At 39.9% G+C, this 20,730-nt stretch overlaps 1 protein-coding gene across 1 annotated transcript in view; it reads right to left on the bottom strand.

Annotated features, from left to right (window-relative positions):
* The window catches only part of FDX1 (ferredoxin 1), a 32,343-nt gene extending 12,721 nt beyond the window's left edge, over positions 1–19,622 (bottom strand). Inside the window, exons 1-2 of the mRNA XM_052652890.1 lie at positions 19,223–19,622; positions 13,822–13,946 (exon numbers count right to left, since the gene is read on the bottom strand). Of these exons, the coding sequence (XP_052508850.1) occupies positions 13,822–13,946; positions 19,223–19,401 (304 nt within the window). The 5' untranslated portion in view covers positions 19,402–19,622. The remainder of the gene's footprint in view (positions 1–13,821; positions 13,947–19,222) is intronic.
* Between the last annotated feature and the right edge of the window lie 1,108 nt (positions 19,623–20,730).

The raw sequence follows: 20,730 nt of genomic DNA, 5'->3' as shown, positions 1-20,730 counted from the left end.
AAGATTAACTTCTGGTTCCTACACTCAAGTTCCTATTACACATTCTAGTCCCATATTTATTCTTTAGATAAACACATCATGCTTGGGATTCCTCCTGATTTTACAGTTTCTTTCAAACTTTTTCTATCACAAGTTGTCAATAGATATGCTTTTCTTATTCTTTGTACTGGGAAGAAACTCAAATACAATAGAAACTTTAAGGTTCAGGATGAAATCAACTTAGCCTATATAAAATGGCTATCACTGAACCAGAGACACATATGGTCATGCTGTGGAACAAATATCACTATAGAAAAAAATCTGGAGCAAAGATTTACAAACCCTGTGAATAGTACTTAAAAGAAGAAATAGTCTATCCTGCAAAACTCCAAAATAATACAACAATCTGAGCATTTTGGGGGAGGGTTTTTTTTTTCCCTTAAACTGTATGTTCTATAAAAAAAGAAAAAAATTAGAGAACAGTGAAGACATGTCCCTGATAAGGTGTTTGGAGAAAAAAAGAGATTTTAAAAGCCTAAAACTGTGAGAAGAAAACTTTAAGTTACTCCATTAAAAAATTTTTTTTTCATCTCATGATTTCATGATGGGTATTTCTGCCAATTTGTTTCCTGGTCTTGTAATCAGAGGCAGGCCTCTAGTCAATAAGCATCTGACTTCTGTCTCTTTGGTATACAGGTCTTTGAATCTTAACACATGTGCACCCAGTACCACAACCAGGACACAAAGCAGGTTCATCACCCAGAAGAAAATCCTCGTGTCTGCTGTGCTCTCGGAGACACAGCCTGCATTTCTCCATTCAGGAAACAATTCCATTTATAATAGCATCAAAAAGAATAAAATACCCAGGAATAAATGTACCTAAGGAGGTAAAAGAACTATACTCAGAAAACTATAAAACATTGATGAAATGAAAGACAGTACAGACAGAGAGATACACTGTGTTCGTGGGTTAGAAAAATTAATATTGTTAAGATACCACACTATCCAAGGCAATCTACAGATTCCATACACTTCCTATCAAATTACCAATGGCACTTTCCAGAAAACTAGAACAAAATTTTTTTCATTTGTATGGAAACACACAAGACCTGAAAAAGCCAAAATAATCTTGAAAAAGGACAGAACTGTAAGTATCAATTTCCCTGACCTCAAACTATACTACAAAGCTACAGTAAGCAAAAGAACATGGGACTGGCATAAAAACAGACACATAGATTAGTGGAACAGAATAGACAGCCCAGAAACCAACCCACTCATCTATGGTCATTACTCTATGACAAAGGAGGCAGTAATAGACAATGGAGAAGAGAGTCTCTTCATTAAATAGTGCTGGGAAAATGCTATTACATATAAAAGAATGAAATTAGAACAATTCTCTAACACCATATACAAAAATGAACTCAAAATGGAGACAACACAGTCTCTTCGGTAAATGGTGCTGGGAAAACTGGCTATTACATGTAAAAGAATGAAACTAGAACATTCTCTAACACTATATACAAAATAAACTTAAAATGGATTAAAGACCTAACTGTAAAACCTGAAACCATAAAATTCCTAGAGGAAAACAGAATATTCTTCGACATCATATCAATATTTTTTTTGGATCTGTCTAATAAAGCAAAGGAAATGAAAACAAAAATAAACAAATGGGACCTAATTAAAGTTTTTGCAGAAAGAAAACCACTGACAAAATGAAAAGACAAGCTACTGAACAGGAGAAAATACTTGGACACAACTGAGCGACTTTCACAAGATATGAAGACAACCTAAGTGTATGCCTATGGATGAATGAGTAAGATACTATACATACACACAATTGAGTATTATTCAGCAATAAAACAGAAGAAAATCCTGCCATTTGTGAGATTAAGAGTAGACCTTGAGCTATTATGCTAAGCTGAAATAAGTAAGACAGAGAAAGACGAAAACAGTATGATCTCACTTATATGTAGAATCTAAAAAAGTCAAATTCATAGAAACAGAGAGTGATGGCAGAGGCTAAAGGAAATGGGGAGAGCTGTCAAAGGGTGTAAACTTTCAACTTTAAGACGAACAGGGTCTGAGGACCTACTGTGAAACATGGTGACTATAGATATAACACTGTGTTATATGTTTGACATTTGCTGAGATTAATCCTAAATGTTTTAACCACCAAAAAAAAAGGAATGATGTGAGGTTAACCCTATTGTGATAATCATTTTGAAACTGATATGTGTATCAAACCATTACACTGTACATTTTAAACTTACACAATGTTAGTTGTCAATTATATGTCAATAAAGCTAGAAAACAAATAAAACCAATAGTGATGATGGTTACATAACTCTGAATATTCTAAAAAAAAAAAAAGAAAAAAAAAAAAACCTGTATACTTTCAATGAGTAAACTATATGGTATGTGAATTAAATCTCAGTGAAGCTCTTCCCCAAAAAATCAACTAGACCAATTTTTTTTGGTATTATTAGACTGTCTTGCTTACTGTAACATCAAGTTTTTTATCTGTACTACACATACTTCCAACTTTATCCTTTTCTTCTAAAACTGGCTGTTGTAGTTCCTTTGTTTTCCTGCAAAAAGTTCAGAATCGCTTGTTTGTACCTACAAAAAATCCTGCTGAGATTTTAACGGGAAATGTAACAAATCTATATATCAATAAAAACTGGCATCTTTACTATGCTGTCTTCCAATTCATGAATATAGTATGTCTCTCAACTACTTAAGTCTTTGCTTTCTATCATCAGAGTTTTATAATTTTCAAGATATTGATGTTATATTTTGTTAAACCTAAAAATTTCATTGGGGTAGGTATTATGAATGTTCTTTTAAAAACTTTTTTGATTCCCAACTATTCATGCTGGTATACAGAAATACAATTGATTTTCATGTGTTGATCACATACTAGGACCTTGGTAAACTCACTTAGATCTAAGTTTTTGTTTTTTTTTTTAAGATTCCTTGTGATTTTCTATGTAAACAACCATCTAAAAACCAAACAGCTGTATTTCTTTCTTTTAAATCAGTATGCCCTTTTTTTTTTTTTTTTGCTTCATTACATAGACTAAGACTTTCATCATAACGTTATAATAAGATGGTAAGAACAGACATCCTAAGCTTGTTCCTAATCTTAGGAGAAAGGCATTTCCTCCTTCACTATTAGGCATGATATCAGCTGTAGGTTTTTGTAGATAACTTTATCGGCACCAGATCTTCACCAGAGCTGATCTGGCACTGCCTACTTGTCTTCAGTTAAAATGCAAGAGCTGCCACCAATTCTGTATCCTATTTGACACTAACTTCATGTCCTTACTGACCATCCCTGCAGCTCGAAACTCCACTAAAGCCACAACTCAAACTGCACACGCTACAGGCAAGAACAAACTGAATGACACTCACCTTGGGCTTCATCTTCTAACTTTTCTTCCACATTATAGAATTCCCAGGTTCCTATCCACCGTGAAATCACCAGCATTGAAAATCAGCAGTAAATATATTCCTACTACCAAACTGGAATGCATATGAGGGGGTACATGCATTGTGCCTATGCAGTATGTGGGCCCAAGGAGTTTAGAAGTTCTTGATCTAGTAGTAAAAGTTAAGACATTGTAATGCAGTCTCTCTTGGAAACCAGGCTATAAATGGTTAGTTAGCTATTAAGTTAGTTCTGTGGGTTGGCCTGAAAATTTAGCCATCATGTGTAACAGTATTTCCATGGGAAAACAAATTCCAAACACTAAGAAGTTGACCTAAAAATGAATCTGGTAAACAAAACCTATCCCAGAAATGAAAAGTGTTTGTTGTTTTTTATGCTAATCACATATATAGCGAACAAGTCCACAAAACAGTGGGAGACAACTTATCAAACAAAAAAGGATACACAGGCACCAACTACTATAGAAACTTCAATCTAAAACTGATAATCTAAAATAAAATTTAAAAGTTAAAATGATAGCTGATCAAAATATGGGTATATTTATACAATAATACATGTGGAGAGATGGGAACTGAAAGTACAAAAGTTATGTGACTTATGCTTATACACAATCCCAAAGCAGTACTGACAACTATTGGTTTTAAGTGTCTTTGTAAGTGGTTGGCTATAATAAAGTAAATTAATAGATAAAATCTGTAGATATGTGTGTATATATACACATGTAAGCTGCTGCTGCTAAGTCACTTCAGTCGTGTCCAACTCTGTGCAACCTCATAGACGGCAGCCCACCAGGCTCCCCTGTCCCTGGGATTCTCCAGGCAAGAACACTGGAGTGGGTTGCCATTTCCTTCTCCAATGCATGAAAGTGAAAAGTGAAAGTGAAGTCGCTCAGTCGTGTCTGACTCTTAGCGACCCCATAGACTGCAGCCTACCAGGCTCCTCCGTCCATGGGATTTTCCAGGCAACAGTACTGGAGTGGGGTGCCATTGCCTTCTCCATATACTTATATATACAGATACATACTCACAATATATTAAACAGAACATGATCAAATTTTACGAGGAATATATTCTCAAAGATTTTGAAATTGTTAGAAGTCTCATAATTCGAGAGTTATATTCTCAATGAAACAAAATGGATTCTTACGGTCCATAAATCTTTAATCTTCAAATCATTATTTTTGTTGCAATATATACTTAACTAGAACAAACATCTGAAGTGAAACTTTTTACACTACTATGTCCACCTTTCAAATAATCAAAAATACTCCATGCCTTACAACAGACGATAATCTGATACGACTTAGGGACACATTTCAGCCTCACGAGCCCGTGGTACCAACATTTTACCATCGTCCAATAACTGTCATGAACTTAAAGGTATATACAGTTTAGTGCTGCTTTAATTTTGCTGGCGTTTTGCCTAATAATTCAGAGTTCTTTCTCCTAAATTAGCAGTAATAGAAATTATGACAGGTTTTTGGCTTCCTTCACTGCATTCTGTCACATTTAACTTCTGTTCCAAAATAATTCATTTTCAGATGCATTTTTCAGTATTAACACTTAATGAATGCTTGGCTGAAACCGTCATGGGCTTTAAAATGATATTAAAGTATAACCACAGTTTAAAATATCAGCACTACAGTCAACAAAAATCACACAGACATCAGATGTCTGGAAACAGCACAGTTTACATGATACTGACAAAGCTGAGAGATACTGGCTTGTAATTGTAAAAGGTATCGAAACAAATATACAATTTATAAATTCAGTCTGCCAGCTTGAAATTATGGGATTCTTGACAAAAGTTTTGGGCTTCACAGTACTTCTGATTTTACTAGAGTAAGAAACTTAATATTATTAATCTGTACAATTTCAATTTTGTATAATTTTAAAATTATGTTAAGTAAGGTATTTTGTTTAGTAAGGCATGGCTATTGGCTAATTTCAAGGCTGATGATGAATAACACTTGTTTTTTGTTTTTAACAAGACTAATACTAAAGATTAAAATTCCTGTCATAAAAAACGAATTCCCAGAATAAGTTAGCTATCTGCAGACTACTACTCCTTTCATGTAACTTAAGAGTTTTCCACCAGGAATAGATTGTTTCATGGGTGTGTGCATGTGTGTGTGTGTCTGTAGCTTATATTATACTAAGAAAACTTGGAGCTCTATAATGATGCTGACAAGAAAGATTGCTAACCCCTTTCTCAAACAAAACTCCAGAGGATAGCTATGCTGGAATATTATATCCTAAAAATATGAAATGATATATAAATATTAAAACCTAATTTTCTAAAGTAAAGCTTGATTCCAGAGCCAGAAAGAATCAATTAACATGACATGAATAAATATTTATATGATCATCATCAGGACCACACAATTCAAATAATTTCCCTCAAAACAGTCACACAAAGGAAATACATAGTAAGAAAATATAGTCTGAGATAATAAGGAGGTACATTTGATCAGAGAGGTGTAACTGCCCCCTAGTGACAGAATACTATAATACTGAAAACTTCAGAGATCATCCAAGAAAACCTACATTAACATAAAAGTTGGAAACAAGAATGTTTATAAATTGATTGCTTCCAAAATTTACTTTTTACTCACTGATCCATTCATTACTTCATGTCATATGTGAAAACAAGAATCACTTAATCCTTCAATACAGTCTCCAGGGAGAAAGATGCAGAAATAAACAAATACATAAATAGATTGTGATGCGATGAAAGAAATGAACAGGATGCTGTGATGGAGAAAAACAGATTCAGGGTAATAAATGAACTGCTATTTTGGACTGGGTGGTTGGGCAAAGTCCCTCTAAGGAAGTAACATAAACTTGAGACCAGAAAGATGAAAAGCAACACATAAAGGATTTTTCAGGAGGGAGAGGAAGTGTCCCGGGCAGAAAAAAGTGTAAAGTGTATATACAAAGTCTTCAAGCTAGAAATTCTAGGTGAGTTCAGCTCTTGATAAATGGCCAGTGTGGCCAAAGTGACAGAAAGAACAATGAGAAGTGGGAGAGAAGAGGAAGGGCAGAAGGAGCCAGATAATGCAGAGGCTAGCATAAGGAATGTAGATTTTATCCTAAATGAAATGGGAATTTATTCATCGTTTTTAATCAGAGGATCTGTCTTATTTGCAATATGATGAATGACCCCAGATGCTGGGTTCAAAAGCAGAAGTAGAGAAGTGCAGCTCCTGGAACACGTTAAGTGGCAGCCCCAGGCAGTGACTGCAGAAACAGTGAGAACAGGACCTACTGGAGACAAACAGAGCACATCTGAGAGGAACTGCTGATGGCCTGAAGGGAGAGGATGCGGAAGAAGGAAGAATAAAAGATGCTCTCCAGTTTCGGGTTTGAGCACCTGAGAGATGCTCATTGCTGATAGTCAAGATCCTCAGAAGGGTAAGTTTCAATAAGGCAGCGGGGGAGGCGGGGGGGGGGGGGGTGGAATCAAAATCTGTTTAAATATGACAACTTTTTCCAGTTCAGTTGCTCAGTCCTGTCTGATTCTTTGCAACCCCATGGACTGCAGCATGCCAGGCTTCCCTGCTTCCCTGTCCATCACTAACTCCCGGAGCTTGCTCACACTCATGTCCATCGAGTCAGTGATGCTATCCAACCATCTCATCTTCTGTCGTCCCCTTCTCCTCCTGTCTTCAGTCTTTCCCAGCATCAGGGTCTTTTCAAATCAGTCAGCTCTTCGCATAAGTGGCCAAAGTATTGGAGCTTCAGCTACACCATCAGTCCTTCCAATGAATATTTAGGACTGATCTCCTTTAGGATTGACCGGTTTGATCTCTTTGCAGTCCAAGGGACCCTGAACAGTCTTCTCCAACACCACAGTTCAAAAGCATCAATTCTTCGGCACTCAGCTTTCTTTATAGTGCAATTCTCACATTCATACATGACTACTGGAAAAACCATAGCTTTGACTAGACAGACCTTTGTTGGCAAAGTAATGCCTCTGCTTTTTAATATGCTGTCTAGGTTGGTTATAGCTTTTCTTCCAAGGAGGAAGTATCTTTTAATCTCGTGGCTGAAGTCACCATCTGCAGTGATTTTGGAGCCCAAGAAAAAGTCTGTCACTGTTTCCATTGTTTCCCCATCTATCTGCCATGAAGTGATGGGACCAGATGCCATGATCTTAGTTTTCTGAATGTTGAGTCTGAAATCAACTTTTCACTCTCCTCTTTCACTTTCATCAAGAGGCTCCAAGAAAAGATATAAAGTAAGAAGTTGTGCAATTTCCAAGAAAAGATATAAATAGGAAGATGAATCTGTAAGTCCAGGGCTCAGAGGGACACTGTGAGCTAACAACAGTCTATGGACATCTAGGTGGGATTTAACGCCACAGAAGGGATAAGATCACCCAGAGAGAAACTGCACAGACACTCTGAACTAGGCCAACCTCAGCTGTGTACAATGTTCACCTGTTGAGTAAGACTAGAACAAGGGCAACATTTAAAGTGTCTCCTGTATTCAGCTTTAGAAATGACTGAAATAGTTGGCCCTGCATACCTGCCAAGTTGCTTCAGTCATGTCCGACTCTCTGCGTCCCTATGCACTATACCCTGCCAGGCTCCTCTGTCCATGGGATTCTCCAGGGAAAAATACTGGAGTGGGTTGCCATTTCCTCCTCCAGGGGATCTTCCCGACCCAGAGATCAAAGCTTCATCTCTTATATCTCCTGCATTGGCAGGTGGGTTCTTTACCAATAGCTCCACCTGGGATGCACAGTTGTCCCTTACAATGTTGTTATAATCTCTTCTTTATAAACATGGTAGTTCAAACTTCTTGATTTCATTTCTTCCATTTTTATTCTAGAAAGTGACTTAGGCTTAACTCATCTTTTGTGAGCCTAGTTTAGCTTATCTCAAATTTATATTTACATGCCCAAAATTCTGGACACATTAGGATCCTTGATCTTTAAAGTATCTCTTCTATGTCCATGTAAACAAATGCAGAATTCTTATTGAATTACTAAAGACTGTGTTGGCATTAAACTTTAGGTACTTCTAGGAAATTGGGGGCAAAAGGACTCTTTTAGTGTTTATCTCTGTGTTAAGACTATGGGAAGTAACAATTTTTTAATGTGTTTTTAAAATGTGTTATAATGAAAAATGAACCTGTAGTAATAACTATGCTAACAAGAATAGCTAACATTAATTTAGCCTTGCTTAGATAACCTCATTTGATCTCTAAGCAACCTAACAAAGTACTTAAGTACTAACATTATTTCTATGTTACCCTTAAGGAGACAAGGTATAAAGAGGTTAGAGATCTAACTGAAGGTCACAAAGGTGGCAAAGTGACAGAGCTGGGAAGCAAACACAGGCAGGAACTTCATTCTTAACATTCCAGCCAACAGTTTTCCAAAAAGAAAAAATATATATTTTAAATTGTGACTCATAGTATGAGTCCCATTTTACATTACAACCTGGTATAACATATACTTTGTACAATAGCTAAACAAGCATTTCATGGAATAATACAAAAGATGGTGTTTTTATATTTTCTTTTTAATTACTTTAACTGCTGAGAGCTACTAAACTGATTATATGACTAATGGTTGCAAACTGCAATGTGAAAAACAGTGTTATTGCAATATATAGTCATGAATAATGAAAGAAAAAATACTTTAAAAAATTTAAAGTACTTTTAAGTATTAAGGTCAAAATATGCTTTTATTTCAAAGAAATGGAAAGCAACTCATGAAAATTATCTACTGTAAATAAAATATTTTAATTATTTTGACAAAAATGTAGCTCCATGTAAAACAGAGATTAAGAGCCCTTCAAATAAATATTTAAAATTAATTTTCATTTTTATTAGTTTTTTTGGTCAAACAGCACATTTAAAGAGCCTTTCCTAATGGCTAAAAATACCTCATCAGAAAAGCAGACAAATAATTTGAGCAATTAATAAAACAATTTTACTAAGTAATTCTTTCCCTAGGAATTTACCACAAGGAAATTACAGAACACAAACATAGAAAAGTACTCTTGGGGATGTTCACCTTAAGGGTATTTGTAATAGCTGAAAAATGGAAGTCATCTAAATGTTCAAAGAAAGAAATGGATTAAATATACCATGGAATTAAAAGCTTCCCTCCTGCCTCCCTCCTACCAGTAGGTAACTACTGATATTTGTTTTCAAGACTCCTTCCACAGTTTTGTTGTTTTTTTTAATGGAGTAATATAGTATCCCCTTGCATGACTAAATATCAGTCTTCTATCAATGGGCATTTGCTTCTTTCAAATCTTTTGCTCTCACAAATAACTCTGGAGTAAAGAGTCTAGTATATATGTATTTTCATGAAGCTGAGACTGAAGCTGTGGAGAAATGTATAAAAACAGATTTACTGGATCACAGCCTCCACATTAGCTGTTCCAGAACACAAAAGATTAGCTTTCTCAAGGACAGCAAAAACGTGCTTTAATTCTTTAATGTACCCTCACACACAGTGGTAACAAAGTCCACACACAGTGATGTACAAAGGCCAAAGATCATCCCCACATACATTCCTTCAGCTCTCTGAACTTTGATAACAGCTGATTCAACATCTTTGTCTAGTAAGTCTAATAGCTGGGACTCCTCGGGGACAGCTTCTATTGACTGCTTTTCTTCCTGAGTATGGGCCATACTTTCCTGTTTCCTTGGGCATCTTGAATTTTTTATTGCACAGTAGGCATTTTAAATAATATAATATGGCAGCTCCGGAAATCAGGGCTCACCACTGTCTCCCCTAGGTTTGTTGCTGTGGCTGGCTTTTTGGTGGTTGTTCTTGCAGCTATTTGTTTCTTTAGTGACCTTCCCAAACTAACTCAGATCTGTATTCCCGGCAGCATGTGATCAGCGATGTCTTTGTTCAGTGAGCTTAGTGATCAGCTAGATCACTATCTGGAGGTTTCCTTCAGGGCTTTGAACCAGTAAGGCTTCTACCCTCTGCTGAGGAGCACAGTTCATGATTAGGCACACCTTCAACATTCAAGTACTCTGCATGTCTGTCTTGGCCTTCACCTGCATGAGACCCTCAAGGTCAGCCAGAAATGCACAGATGGGAGACTAAGGCCCTATCGGGTCTTTTCTGGGCATAAATACAGTCCTGCATTTGTGCATGGCCTTCAGATCCCCAAAGTATTTCAAAGCCCACTACAGACATTTCATTCCCCAGATTTTTCTTTTAGGCTTTCTGGCCAGGCTCCTGTTTGCTCCAAGGGGCATCACAGCCTCAGGCAGCACAGTGTTAAACAACTGCAGGTCATTATTTCAGATGAAAGTCCTAGGGACAGAGCCTCCTCACAGAGCAATCTCTGAGGCAAATCGAATAACAACTCCTTGGAATGGAGCTTTTCTGAGAAGCTGCAAAATAAGTGATGACATTCTAGAGAACGCTTCTGAGGAAGTCAAATCAGTTTGTTCCTCCAGTGGCTGCAAGGCTGCCAGTTTTTAAGGCTACTGCTGAACAGGGAAGAGGAGGAGAGCAGACCAAGTTAAAATGCCACAAATTCTACTGTTCTTACCAACGTAGCCACTGTGCTAAGCACTTCACTTCCAATATACTACTTAATCTTCAACAATCCTATGATGTTAGAACTATTACAACCACATTTTACAGAAGAGGAAACTGAGGCATACAGATATAAAGCAGCTTGCTCCAGGTATTATGGCTAGTAAGTAACAATGTTGGTTTATGAAGCACAATTTGTCTGATTCCAGGGTCTATTCTCAATTACTGTGCAGTGTATTACTTTTCATTTGTGAGAGAATAATTCAGAGAAACCAAGCTTAGTCAACTAAGTGTTGCTGAATATGAACTCATGAGGGAACTTAATTATATATAAACTTTACAGAATATATATAAATTATCCATGGGTTCTTTTCCATAAATCAGTCAATCTATGGTATGGATCTGAATCATGTAAATTCAAAAGGATATCTGCACAACTTCCCACTCTCCCTATACAATCAGGACATAACATATTTTAATATTTCTACAGAATTCTGAAACTCAGTCCCAGCCAAGAACCACCACTTTAGAGTAAGAAATTCCTTAGAACTAGAACTATAGCAACTATGTCATCACCTAATTTCTGTAACAAGTGTTCACAAAGGAAAGACACTTCTTAAGAGAAAAATGGCTTACAGGAAAAAGCCGAGGTTTGGGAGTTAGGAGAAACTTAGGCTTGAATCTTATAAGGCCTTCTCAGTTGCTACCGTATGATCCAGGGAACATTAAGTTTCTCTGAACTTTATTAGTTTCTTCACCTATAAACTGGAAGTTAAAAAAAAAAAAAACCTGCCTCTTAGAGTTGTTACAATAATAGATAACATATGCTGGAATGCAGTAGGTCCAGTTATCATTATCCCTGTAATTGACATTAGATTCAGAAATTTAGCAAATATTACTGAGTGCCAACTCTGGTTACCTGAGTGACAAGAGTCTTCCAAAAGCACACAACCTAATAAAGGGAAGGAACATTCTCTCTAAAAAAGAAAACTGAAATAAGTATTAACATAGAGACGTATATTTAATATATCATGGGAAAACGGAAGGGAAGAAATAATTCTGATCTGAAAAGAGTTTTTAAGAGTGCAATATGAACAGTACCTTGAATGAAAAATAGTCAGATATCCTCCTTGGACCTGACTGCAGACTAGTGGTTCTCAAACTTTCACATGCATCAAATCACATGGAGGGCTTGTTAAAATACACATTTCTGGGCCTATCGCAGACTTTCTGATTCAGGAAGTCCAGAGCGGGGCCTGAGAATGTAAATTTCCCAAGTGGCACTGATGTAGAGGACTACCATTCTAGACTAGAGAGAATGCTCAAGCAAAACTGGCAAGTGACATACTGTGTCCCTGAGCTCTAAGATGACAGGTTCCTGGATATGGGCTTTCTGTGAGTGGTTAAGGAATAAGGTGAAAAGTCTAGGAGTGAAAATTTCCTAAACAAAACACCTCCTTAATAAGAAACAGATTAACTACCTTTTCAAGGAAGGTGAGCTGACATCCCTGACTGTATAGTGCATGCGTGCTAGGTCACTTTAATCATGTCCGACTCTCTGAGATCCCATGGACTGTAGCCGGCCAGCCTCCCCTGTCCATGGGATTCTCCAGGCAAGAAAACTGGAGAGGGTTGCCATGCCTTCCTCCAGGAGGCTTTCCCAACCCAGGGATCAAACCTGTGTCTCTTACGTCTCCTGCATTGGCAAGCAGGTTCTTCACCACTGGTGCCACCTGGGAAGCCCACGTGAGCCACAGAGATCTTCAGTGTATGGTGATGAATGCTATTTGGCCTTACTGTGATCTATATCACTTCGCAGTACATTCAAGTATCAAACCTTTATGTTGTATGCCTGGAACTAATATATCAACTACATCTCAATTTAAAAGTAGTAAGTAAAATAAAACTCGCTTAAAACAAAAAGAATGCGTAAGTTCAATGTAACTAAGAAAATACCAGTCTGGGAATTCCCTTGGCAGTCCAGTGGTTAGGACTGTTGGCACTTTCACTGCCAAGAGCCTGGGTTCAATCCTTGGTTGGGGAACTAAGATCCCATAGCCTCTGTAATATGACATTATGACATTTAGTATCTCAACCTGGTATTTTTCTTTTAAAAAAAATTTATTTAATTGGAGGCTAATTACAATATTATGGTGGTTTTTGCCATACATTGACACAAATAAGCCATGTGTCTCCCATCCTGAGCCCCCCTCCCCACCCCTCATCCCATCTCTCAGGGTCATCCCAGTGCACCAGCCCTGAGCATCCTATCTCATGCGTCAAACCTGGACTCGTGATCTGTTTCACATATGATAATATTCATGTTTCAATGCTATTCTCTCAAATCATCCCACCCTCGCCTTCTCCCACAGAGTCCCTGGTATTTTTCAATTCCACACACTACTCTCAGCTTTGCATCACACATATAATCAATAAGGTAATGAGGCAACAGACTTTAGGGCATATAGCTAATTAAATGTCCAAAGAATAGATACACAGTGTCACTCTTATTCTTCATAAGTGAGAATATAACACTAAAGTATCCTGAATTTTAACAGTTCACTTCCAGTCCATAGGGTCGCTAAGAGTCGGGCACGACTAAGCGACTTCATTTTCACTTTTCACTTTCATGCATTGGAGAAGGCAATGGCAACCCACTCCAGTATTTTTGCCTGGAGAATCCCAGGGACAGGGGAGCCTGGTGGGCTGCTGTCTATGGGGTCACACAGAGTCGGACACGACTGAAGCAACTTAGCAGCAGCAGCAGCAGCATGCTATAGTTAAAATTCTTCAAAAAGAAAAAAAAACAAAGCTGAAACCTATTTAATAGTTTCACTTATACATTTTAAGGAATGTTCCATACTCACCAAAACCATCAATATCTAGATTATTTTCAACCACAACATCTAGCAGAGAGTCACCAACTTTTCCTTTGGTTGTTAATGTTTCACCATCACGGTTTATAAAGTTGACTGTTACTTTATCTTCTGAGCTGGAAAAGGAAACAGTTCTTTATTACTTTCAGTAATTTCAACATATTTTAAAATAGCTGCTTAAAGAACCCGTAAGATGAAATAATTAGGTTGTGTGTGGGTCTGTGTGCATACAAATATGGTCCTGTATACGATTTTCTTTTCTTTCTAAAGTTTATTTGGGAAGGAGACACCAGAAATCAGAGGTATAACTATCTACCCACCAACCGGAAGGGAAGTTCTGCCACCCTAAAGGGAATAGCAAGTATGTCACTATCAAGGCCACCTGAAGTATGTCTTCCCAGTGGTCACCATCAGTCACAGTTACATGAAATCATTAGCAATCATTATCACTTGTGAAGTCTGTTTTGCTCTCATGCAGATCCTCCGAAAACCAACATCTCTATGAATGTGCCCCTAAAAACTAGATGAGGGCTATGGAGAGCTTTAAACACAAATCATGCTATTGATAAGGCAATTGTTACGCAAGTGTCTGACAGATACAGTCACCAAAAGGCAGCAGATTGATAGCTTCGAGTAGTTGAACATTTCATTGTGGCAGAAAACCAAAGGTACTAGAAGAAGGTTTCCTCTGTTTAAATCTGCAGGAAGATAAATATAACCCTCCTTATATATCTCATTAGTATAGGATATCTATCAGTCAATCATCAAACGTCTTTACATTTCTTACCCTTCTCTCAAACATGAGTCCAAATTTTGGGAAGAGAAATCATACTATCAACTAGATAATACCCTCCCACCATTGGTTATTTAAATTTTTACTTCATAATTGAAAAGATGTACTTCAGCTTAAAATAATTAGTTGTAATTTTCACCACTCCCAATAGACAGTCATAGTTCATCAAAGAAAACTCTGTTTAATGTAAGTAAAACCTAGAACTGCATAATTTCAGAGCCATAAATATCATACAAATTACCAAGTCCAGTCATCTCATTTCACAAAAAAGGCAGCCTTATCAAATAATATCTTCCCTGATAACTCAAGGCAAAAAAAAAAAAAAGATTCTATTAAAAATTGATCAGAATTGTGTTGAGAAAGAGAGAATGTCCCTTAAATGGGCCTGTACTCTCCAACTTCTTTTCACAGGGAAAAAAAAAAATGCTTTAAAGCAAGTACTCCCAAACATGCATGATTTTCAACTGGTATTTTTTCAAAGAAGAATGACTAAGAATGAAGATACATACTCTGGAGGCAGGGAGACCTCGTCGGAGGTTATAAAAGGGCATAAACGAAGCAACAGTGTAGGAGATACTAATTTAGGAGATATTCAGGAGACAGAATTAAAAGGTTCTGGAGAGGGAGGAAGTAACGCTGAAATTTCTTGCCTGGGCAATGGGGAACACAGGTTAACTAAGGATTAACTTAGGAGGAGGAGTTTTGGGAGAAGATAGAAAATGGGTTCAAGTTTAGATGTGTTTGATTTAATAACAGAAAAAACATATGCTTCAACACATTTGAACCTTCAAATGTTTGAAAACATTTACACTCAGTTATATAAGCCTGGTTATGCTGCACTCAATATGCCAGCAAGTTTGGAAAACTCAGCAGTGGCCACAGGACTGGAAAAGGTCAGTTTTCATTCCAATCCCAAAGAAAGGCAATGCCAAAGAATGCTCAAACTACCGCACAATTGCACTCATCTCACACGCTAGTAAAGTAATGCTCAAAATTCTCCAAGCCAGGCTTCAGCAATACGTGAACCGTGAACTTCCAGATGTTCAAGCTGGTTTTAGAAAAGGCAGAGGAACCAGAGATCAAACTGCCAACATCCGCTGGATCATGGAAAAAGCAAGAGAGTTCCAGAAAAATACCTATTTCTGCTTTATTGACTATGCCAAAGCCTTTGACTGTGTCGATCACAATTTTCCTTTGACTGTGGAAAATTCTGAAAGAGATGGGAATACCAGACCACCTAACTTGCCTCTTGAGAAATCTGTATGCAGGTCAGGAAGCAACAGTTAGAACTGGACATGGAACAACAGACTGGTTCCAAATAGGAAAAGGAGGACGTCAAGGCTGTATATTGTCACCCTGCTTATTTAACTTCTATGCAGAGTACATCATGAGAAACGCTGGGCTGGAAGAAACACAAGCTGGAATCAAGATTGCCGGGAGAAATATCAATAACCTCAGATATGCAGATGACACCATCCTTATGGCAGAAAGTGAAGAGGAACTAAAAAGTCTCCTGATGAAAGTAAAAGAGGAGAGTAAAAAAGTTGGCTTAAAGCTCAACATTCAGAAAACAAAGATCATGGCATCTGGTCCCATCACTTCATGGGAAATAGACGTGGAAACAGTAGAGACAGTGTCAGACTTTATTTTTCTGGGCTCCAAAATCACTGCAGATGGTGACTGCAGCCATGAAATTGAAAGACGCTTACTCCTTGGAAGAAAAGTTATGACCAACCTAGATAGTATATTCAAAAGCAGAGACATTACTTTGCCGACTAAGGTCCGTCTAGTCAAGGCTATGGTTTTTCCTGTGGTCATGTATGGATGTGAGAGTTGGACTGTGAAGAAGGCTGAGCGCCAAAGAATTGATGCATTTGAACTGTGGTGTTGGAGAAGACTCTTGAGAGTCCCTTGGACTGCAAGGAGATCCAACCAGTCCATTCTGAAGGAGATCAGCCCTAGGATTTCTTTGGAAGGAATGATGCTAAAGCTGAAGCTCCAGTACTTTGGCCACCTCATGAGAAGAGATGACTCATTGGAAAAGACTCTGATGCTGGGAGGGATTGGGGGCAGGAGGAGAAGGGGATGACCCAGGATGAGATGGCTGGATGGCATCACTGACTCGATGGACGTGAGTCTGAGTGAACTCCGGGAGATGGTGATGAACAGGGAGGCCTGGCGTGCTGCGATTCATGGGGTCGCAAAGAGTCAGACACGACTGAGTGACTGAACTGAACTGATACATATATATTAACACATAAATTTCCCAGAAAAGGCAAATCTGTAATGACAGTGCAGATGAGTGGTTGTCTGGGACTAGGGTTGGACACTGGGACTGACTGGAAAATGTCAAACTGTCTGGTGAAATGAAATTGTTCCAGCACTGGATCATGTTTGCTGCTGCTGCTGTCACTTCAGTCGTGTCCGACTCTGTGCGACCCCATAGACGGCAGCCCACCAGGCTCCCCCGTCCCTGGGATTCTTCAGGCAAGAACACTGGAGTGGGTTGCCATTTCCTTCTCCAATGCATGAAATTGAAAAGTGAAAGTGAAGTTGCTCAGTCATGTCCAACTCTTCGCGATCCCATGGACTGCAGCCTACCAGACTCCTCCATCCATGGGATTTTCCAGGCAAGAGTACTGGAGTGGGGTACCATTGCCTTCTCCGGCTGTATTGTGTTTATGGCTGGACAAATTAAGATATGGTAATGGCTGCGGAACCCTAAAGATTTTCTAAAAATCACTGAATTTTATATTTATCAGTATATTTTATGATTTATGTTATACCTCAAATAAATGTTTTCCTAATTCTATCAAAAGTTATGATATGCTTAGCTAAAGATAAAAAATTGATGTGTCTAGTGATTATTAAATCGTTAAATCATTAAATTGTTAAATCTAGAAAATCTTTATTCCCAGTTCACTAAACTGTGTACTATTATCAGAAATAAAACTTATCTTGAACATACAAATAATAATAATAATAGGAAAAACAAAGGTCCAGAAGCCAAAGGGAAATATATGTCTGAGACCCAAGAAGTCTAGAGATTTGACATCAAAATACGCCTGATACACTAAGCGACAGTAAGTACAACAGAAAGATTTCCATAGTTTACACACACTACTGAAGGCTGCAGATTTGGGGACTGCTGCTCTTCTAGGGCACCCTAGAGCTAAGCTTTGTTATTGCTGTTTAGTCACTAAGTTGTGTCCATGGACTACAGCCCCCCTTTAAATATGTTACATAAATGTGTTCAATAAGAGTCCCAATTTATACACAATTTTTCAAGAAAGCAACCGATGTAGAAAACAAGGCATCCAGGTAGATGAACGTCAAAGACTGGAAAGTAACGAATAACCCCAGCTTGCCTTCCCCATTATCTCCTTCACAGTTCACGCAACAAAAATTTAGTGAGCACCCACTACCTCACAGATTAAGGGGGAAAAGATGAGTAGGTCCCACACCCTATTCTCAGGAACTTCACAAAGAAACTAGAGAGGAACACAAACCCAGCTGGTTTTCCTTGCTTCCTACTACGGGACAGCAGGTCAGAGAGCTATTCAGAGACCTACATTATATTAAGGCTCCATCCACCACAGTGCTAAACTCTGAAATTTTGAGTTCATTTATCTCTATTGTATCTAAAGGGGATTGTGTCTTTGAGAAACAAATCTACCCAAGAATATAAAACTGCAACATATTCTGGGCAAATTTTTTTTCACATCTCTTTCGACATTTAGTACACAAAACAACGCTGGGGGCTTAGGAGGTGGCTGAGGCTAACAGGTGGGATTTACTGAGCCCCCCAGACTCCCTGCAATATGTGTATGCTCCTATTTGTTTCTTTAATTAATCCTCTGAGGCCTACACGACTCTTATCCCCCAGTTACAGACATTAAACAAACTGGATACTAAGTGTCAAAGCCCAGTTTAAAACCCTGGCTTGCCAGTCCAAAGCAGGGGACTTTTTATCCGACAGCAACCAGGAGTGGAGAAGGGCATGGCATCCCACTCCAGTATTCTTGCCTAGAGAATCCCACGGACAGAGGAGCCTGGTGGGCAACAGTCCATGGGGTCGCAACGGGTAGGGCACGCCCGAAGAGACTTAGCACGGACCAGAGAGAGCACACAGGGAAGCTCGGGGACAAGCGGGTGTACCCTAAATGGACTTGGAGACAGAACGTTTCCAGACCCGGCAGGCGGAAGAGGGCCCAGAAGAAAGCCCTGGCCGCGACACAAACTGGGTGCGAGGTTCACCGCGGGGCAAAGGTTAGATCCACGCCAAACAGCACGGAGAACCAGCAGCAGCAAAGTCCTGAGGGCACAGGAGGCGCTGGGACAGGGAAATCGGGGGTCCCAGGCCCCAGTTCCCGGCCAAGCGTCGATGGACCTGAGAAGCAACTTGGCAACCGGACAAGGAGGAAGCGACCGCACGGGACGACCAGCCCGGGGACACGCAGAAGGCAGCGGGGCTGGGCTTGTGGCCCGCAGGCCGGCGCCCGGGAGAGGACGACAGAACTGGAAACCTCTGGAGGCGACGGAGGCGCCGCCACCAGAGGACCCACGAGCTCGGCGCGCCCCCGCGCGCGCGCGCCTCACCTGCTCTGCGCTCGCCCCGATACGCTCAGCGTCCGCGTCGGCGCCGCGCCGCCGCCCAGGCCCGGCCCTCGGCTCCCGCGGAGGCCGCCGGCTCCCGCGCGCGGTCGCGCGAGAAGCCGCCACCGGCCGGCCGTGTCGCCGAGGGCGGCGGAGGCGACTCGCAGGAGGCGGGCGGCCATAGCCTGTCGGGGAACTACGGGAGGCGACGCAGGCCGCACGGCAGCGGCCGCGGGGGCAGACTCAGCGAGTACGGGCGGGCTGACGCCGCGCGGGTCTGCGGAGAGAAGAGAGGCGCAGAGGGCTCTCAGGGCCGAGGTTCCCTCGAGGGCCTGCTGCGTTCGCCAGCGGGTACCCCGCGCGCCTTCCGGGTGACTATAAGGCCCGCGCGCCCGAGCGCAGCCCCGCCCCCTACCGGCGCTCCGCTCCGCCCCCTGCCCGCGCTCCGCCCCGCCCCCTGGCCCTGGCTTTAGGGGCGGGACTCCGCGCCTTGTTTTACCTACTGACCAGGTTTTGTCTTGTTCTTGCTGCTTCGTTGGCATCTAGGCTCCCCTAGATGTTTAAAGTGAGAACACTAAACATCCCCTAGATGTTTAAAGTTTAAAGTGAGAACATTAAACTTTAAAAGATAGCAGAACGTCTGACAAAAAGATACAATAAAACAATCCCCAGTTAACTATACTACTCTTTTTTTTTTCTGCACTTCCCTCCTTCTCCTATTAAAAAAAAGTGGGAGATGGCCATCTGGGAGTTCAAAAAATAGAAGAAAAGAGAATTACAACAGTTGTTTAAAAAGGACCGTAGGAAATTTCAACATGCTAATAGGCAAACACAAAGAAGAATACCTGTGACTATAAAGTTATAAAGAATCACAGTAATGAATGAACGAGGATACCGGAGAAGGCAAGTGATGTTCCCAGACTTTGAGTGGAAAATAAATGCTCGTTGAGCAGCTGAAATCCACGAGCCTGAAGAGGAAGCTTTGATGAACTGAGAGCTTTTTAAAAGAGTTTTACAAAACCAGGAAGATGAATTTAAAAAAACACTTCATCGTGGTTAATACGTTGTGGGGAACACATGGGCTTTGAGGTCAGAAATAGCGATGTTCAAACCCAAGGTCTACCACTTTTCAGCTCTTGAGACCTTGGATAAATTACTCTCTTAGAGGATCAGAATCCCCAGAACATTTTTACGTGGATAAGATGTTCCATTCTTCAGGGCCAGCCTGAGGGTTAGACTAAACCGCACGATGAGGTAAGGATGGGATAGTGCGTCACAGAGCCATAACTCTTCCTGGGCCTTCCTGCCAAAGGCTACTCTTTAAAGGTTACAGTCAGGTGGCTCTTGCAAATATGCTAAACACAAGAAAAGATACTTTAAAGAATATCCAGAACAAGAAAGTATAGGCCTGAGGAAAGCCTCTCTGGGGACAATGTACGGTGAGTATTGAACCGGAGGGCAGAGAGACCCGCAGTCTATCAGCTCCTAAATTGCCTCAGTCTTCCGATAGA

The sequence above is a fragment of the Budorcas taxicolor genome, chromosome 15 (assembly GCF_023091745.1).
Source record: "Budorcas taxicolor isolate Tak-1 chromosome 15, Takin1.1, whole genome shotgun sequence".
Lineage (NCBI taxonomy): Eukaryota > Metazoa > Chordata > Mammalia > Artiodactyla > Bovidae > Budorcas > Budorcas taxicolor.
The sequence above is the reverse complement of the archived record's forward strand: the minus strand, read 5'-3'. Positions and strand labels throughout refer to the sequence as shown.